At 49.0% G+C, this 5,000-nt stretch overlaps 1 protein-coding gene across 1 annotated transcript in view; it reads right to left on the minus strand.

The window, feature by feature from the left end:
• The window catches only part of LOC125040753, a 9,935-nt gene that overhangs the window by 1,018 nt on the left and 3,917 nt on the right, over window positions 1-5,000 (minus strand). Inside the window, exons 3-4 of the mRNA XM_047635459.1 lie at window positions 4,929-5,000; window positions 3,096-3,258 (exon numbers count right to left, since the gene is read on the minus strand). The exon at window positions 4,929-5,000 is cut by the window's right edge and continues 79 nt beyond it. Of these exons, the coding sequence (XP_047491415.1) occupies window positions 3,096-3,258; window positions 4,929-5,000 (235 nt within the window). The remainder of the gene's footprint in view (window positions 1-3,095; window positions 3,259-4,928) is intronic.

Consider the following 5,000-nt stretch of genomic DNA (forward strand, 5'->3'; position numbering starts at 1 on the left):
CCACCTTCTCTTCCTCCTCCTCCTCCACCTTCTCTTCCTCCTCCTCCTCCACCTTCTCTTCCTCCTCCTCCTCCACCTTCTCTTCCTCCTCCTCCTCCACCTTCTCTTCCTCCTCCTCCTCCACCTTCTCTTCCTCCTCCTCCTCCACCTTCTCTTCCTCCTCCTCCTCCACCTTCTCTTCCTCCTCCTCCTCCTCCACCTTCTCTTCCTCCTCCTCCTCCACCTTCTCTTCCTCCTCCTCCTCCTCCACCTTCTCTTCCTCCTCCTCCTCCACCTTCTCTTCCTCCTCCTCCTCCACCTTCTCTTCCTCCTCCTCCTCCACCTTCTCTTCCTCCTCCTCCTCCTCCACCTTCTCTTCCTCCTCCTCCTCCACCTTCTCTTCCTCCTCCTCCTCCACCTTCTCTTCCTCCTCCTCCTCCACCTTCTCTTCCTCCTCCTCCTCCACCTTCTCTTCCTCCTCCTCCTCCACCTTCTCTTCCTCCTCCTCCTCCACCTTCTCTTCCTCCTCCTCCTCCACCTTCTCTTCCTCCTCCTCCTCCACCTTCTCTTCCTCCTCCTCCTCCACCTTCTCTTCCTCCTCCTCCTCCTCCACCTTCTCTTCCTCCTCCTCCTCCTCCTCCTCCACCTTCTCTTCCTCCTCCTCCTCCACCTTCTCTTCCTCCTCCTCCTCCACCTTCTCTTCCTCCTCCTCCTCCACCTTCTCTTCCTCCTCCTCCTCCACCTTCTCTTCCTCCTCCTCCTCCACCTTCTCTTCCTCCTCCTCCTCCTCCACCTTCTCTTCCTCCTCCTCCTCCACTTCCTCCTCCTCCTCCTCCTCCTCCACTTCCTCCTCCTCCTCCACCTTCTCTTCCTCCTCCTCCTCCACCTTCTCTTCCTCCTCCTCCTCCACCTTCTCTTCCTCCTCCTCCTCCACCTTCTCTTCCTCCTCCTCCTCCACCTTCTCTTCCTCCTCCTCCTCCACCTTCTCTTCCTCCTCCTCCTCCTCCACTTCCTCCTCCTCCTCCACCTTCTCTTCCTCCTCCTCCTCCACCTTCTCTTCCTCCTCCTCCTCCTCCTTCTCTTCCTCCTCCTCCTCCTCCACCTTCTCTTCCTCCTCCTCCTCCACCTTCTCTTCCTCCTCCTCCTCCACCTTCTCTTCCTCCTCCTCCTCCTCCACTTCCTCCTCCTCCTCCACCTTCTCTTCCTCCTCCTCCTCCTCCTCCTCCACCTTCTCTTCCTCCTCCTCCTCCACCTTCTCTTCCTCCTCCTCCTCCACCTTCTCTTCCTCCTCCTCCTCCACCTTCTCTTCCTCCTCCTCCTCCTCCTCCACCTTCTCTTCCTCCTCCTCCTCCACCTTCTCTTCCTCCTCCTCCTCCACCTTCTCTTCCTCCTCCTCCTCCACCTTCTCTTCCTCCTCCTCCTCCACCTTCTCTTCCTCCTCCTCCTCCACCTTCTCTTCCTCCTCCTCCTCCACCTTCTCTTCCTCCTCCTCCTCCACCTTCTCTTCCTCCTCCTCCTCCTCCTCCTCCTCCTCCACCTTCTCTTCCTCCTCCTCCTCCTCCTCCACCTTCTCTTCCTCCTCCTCCTCCACCTTCTCTTCCTCCTCCTCCTCCACCTTCTCTTCCTCCTCCTCCTCCACCTTCTCTTCCTCCTCCTCCTCCTCCTCCTCCTCCACCTTCTCTTCCTCCTCCTCCTCCACCTCTTCCTCCTCCTCCTCCACCTTCTCTTCCTCCTCCTCCTCCACCTTCTCTTCCTCCTCCTCCTCCACCTTCTCTTCCTCCTCCTCCTCCACCTTCTCTTCCTCCTCCTCCTCCACCTTCTCTTCCTCCTCCTCCTCCTCCACCTTCTCTTCCTCCTCCTCCTCCACCTTCTCTTCCTCCTCCTCCTCCACCTTCTCTTCCTCCTCCTCCTCCACCTTCTCTTCCTCCTCCTCCTCCTCCACCTTCTCTTCCTCCTCCTCCTCCACCTTCTCTTCCTCCTCCTCCTCCTCCACCTTCTCTTCCTCCTCCTCCTCCACCTTCTCTTCCTCCTCCTCCTCCACCTTCTCTTCCTCCTCCTCCTCCTCCTCCACCTTCTCTTCCTCCTCCTCCTCCACCTTCTCTTCCTCCTCCTCCTCCACCTTCTCTTCCTCCTCCTCCTCCTCCACCTTCTCTTCCTCCTCCTCCTCCTCCACCTTCTCTTCCTCCTCCACCTCTACCTCCTCCACCTTCTCTTCCTCCTCCTCCTCCACCTTCTCTTCCTCCTCCTCCTCCACCTTCTCTTCCTCCTCCTCCTCCTCCACCTTCTCTTCCTCCTCCTCCTCCACCTTCTCTTCCTCCTCCTCCTCCTCCACTTCCTCCTCCTCCTCCACCTTCTCTTCCTCCTCCTCCTCCACCTTCTCTTCCTCCTCCTCCTCCACCTTCTCTTCCTCCTCCTCCTCCACCTTCTCTTCCTCCTCCTCCTCCACCTTCTCTTCCTCCTCCTCCTCCACCTTCTCTTCCTCCTCCTCCTCCACCTTCTCTTCCTCCTCCTCCTCCACCTTCTCTTCCTCCTCCTCCTCCACCTTCTCTTCCTCCTCCTCCTCCTCCACCTTCTCTTCCTCCTCCTCCTCCACCTTCTCTTCCTCCTCCTCCTCCACCTTCTCTTCCTCCTCCTCCTCCACCTTCTCTTCCTCCTCCTCCTCCACCTTCTCTTCCTCCTCCTCCTCCTCCTCCTCCACCTTCTCTTCCTCCTCCTCCTCCTCCACCTTCTCTTCCTCCTCCTCCTCCACTTCCTCCTCCTCCTCCACCTTCTCTTCCTCCTCCTCCTCCTCCTCCACCTTCTCTTCCTCCTCCTCCTCCTCCTCCTCCTCCTCCACCTCTACCTCCTCCACCTTCTCTTCCTCCTCCTCCTCCACCTTCTCTTCCTCCTCCTCCTCCACCTTCTCTTCCTCCTCCTCCTCCACCTTCTCTTCCTCCTCCTCCTCCTCCACTTCCTCCTCCTCCTTCTCCCACAAACCATAAAAAACTCCCAAAAAAGGGAAAACGTGCACAGGTAATAACACAACTAAACAAATATACACACATGCACATACAATCGAAAAAACAAATAAACAAACAAAAACATCCACAAACACACAGAAAAAAACCTCCACCCACCTTGCCACGAGCAGCGTAGTGGGCGTGGGCAGGAGAGCCACGCCCACCCAGGACGCGAAGCAGACCACGCCCGAAAGGATCATGGAATAGCGCCGCCCAATCACGGCCATGAGGACCCCCGCCAGCCACGCCCCCGGGAGGGACCCCAGGGACACCAGACTCCCTAGAGGGGGGTGGGGGGGTAAGTGGGTCAAAGAACTTCTTTTAATCTCGAAGTTTAAGGAGGGGTAATGATAACGTGATAATGATAAGGAAAAGTCGTAGCAAAAAAATAAATAAAATAAAATAATGATAATGGGAATAATAGTAATAATATAATAATAATAGTAATAATAATAATAAAAATAATAATGGTAATAACAAAAACAATAATAACTTATAAGAAAATAAAAATAAAATAAAGTAATAATAATAATAATAACAACAACAACGATGATGATGATGATGATGATAGAATAATGATAATAATAACGATAATTATGATGATAATGGTTATGATGATGACAACGATGATGATTCTGAAGAAGATGAAGATAAAAATAAAGATAAAGATGATGGTGATAATAATAAAAATAACAGTACTTATAAAACACATTAATACTTTTGTTTCTCATTTATTATTTTCCATCGTATATTATAAATCTTCTACATTATCTAAACTATTTGTTTATTCCTCACTTTCTTCTCTCTTTTCCGTTTGCTTTCTCTCTCCAAAAAAGCGTAAAAGGGATTCTAAAGTAATGAATTAAAGAACGACCAACTTATTTTATGAATTAAATTTATGAATTAAAGTCTGTTTACGTTTTGGCTGTCCCTTCCCTGGCGTTATATATATTTTTTAAGTGTGTCTGTTTGTCTGAAAATATCATCACTAATTCACACAAGCAAACTGTGATGAAATTTCAAGTTCGGTGCATTCAAGTTTGACTATATCCGAACCATTTTTTTTTTCTCTCTCTCTCTTGTCTGTAAATTTCTTTAATGCTACATTTCTGTATTCATTATTTTTTATCCTCTCTCTTTCTCAAGAAAACACATTAACACCTAAAAGCTAGTCTATTGGTCACCGTCTACAACCTGCCTGTACTTTTAGTAATATACTGCTGAGATACTAGTAAACGTTGGCAAATACTAGTGATAATGAGCAACATATATATAATAACCAACACTGAATGAGGGTGATATATAAACCGTATGTAGATAATTGTTTGTAAATACATATATTATTAGAATATACAGTTAGTAATTCTAGATAGTCCTAATGAACAAAACATTCTTAATATTTACCTCTGATGAAAATAAGAAATAGACACCTTATATACTTCTTTATATCCTATGTATACCCATAACAAATCTACTTTAATTACTAACAAAAACGGCATATATCAATCCTACCTTATTTACTTACAAAAATACGACACTATTTGTAAGCATTATATGGAAACGTTATTAATGATTATATTTAATGAAGAGGAAGGAGAGGGAGCGGGAATGAACGTGTGAGAGGGAGACGGCGGAGGAAAAGGATGGAATGGGAGAGAAAGAAAGGGGAAAACATTGAGAGAGAAAGAAGGTTTAGCAAAATATAGAAAGAAGAAGGGAGAAATGAAATAGGAAGAGAGAGGGAGAGGGAGAGAGAGAGGAGAAAGAGAAAGCGAGAGAGAGAGAGCGAGAGAGAAAGAAAGAGAGAGAGAGAGAGAGAGAGAGAGAGAGAGAGAGAGAGAGAGAGAGAGAGAGAGCGTAGGAGAGCGATGAATAGACAGATAGAGAGAGATAAACAAAAAGATATCCCCTTCTCCCACTTCTTTCTCCTTTCTCTGTATAACCATTTACCCATCATATCCTTTTCTGTGTCAGTGAGTGTGAGATGAGCTCCCGTGATGGTGGTGTTGTAGCTTTCCAGGT

The sequence above is a fragment of the Penaeus chinensis genome, chromosome 3 (assembly GCF_019202785.1).
Source record: "Penaeus chinensis breed Huanghai No. 1 chromosome 3, ASM1920278v2, whole genome shotgun sequence".
In the NCBI taxonomy this organism is placed as follows: domain Eukaryota; kingdom Metazoa; phylum Arthropoda; class Malacostraca; order Decapoda; family Penaeidae; genus Penaeus; species Penaeus chinensis.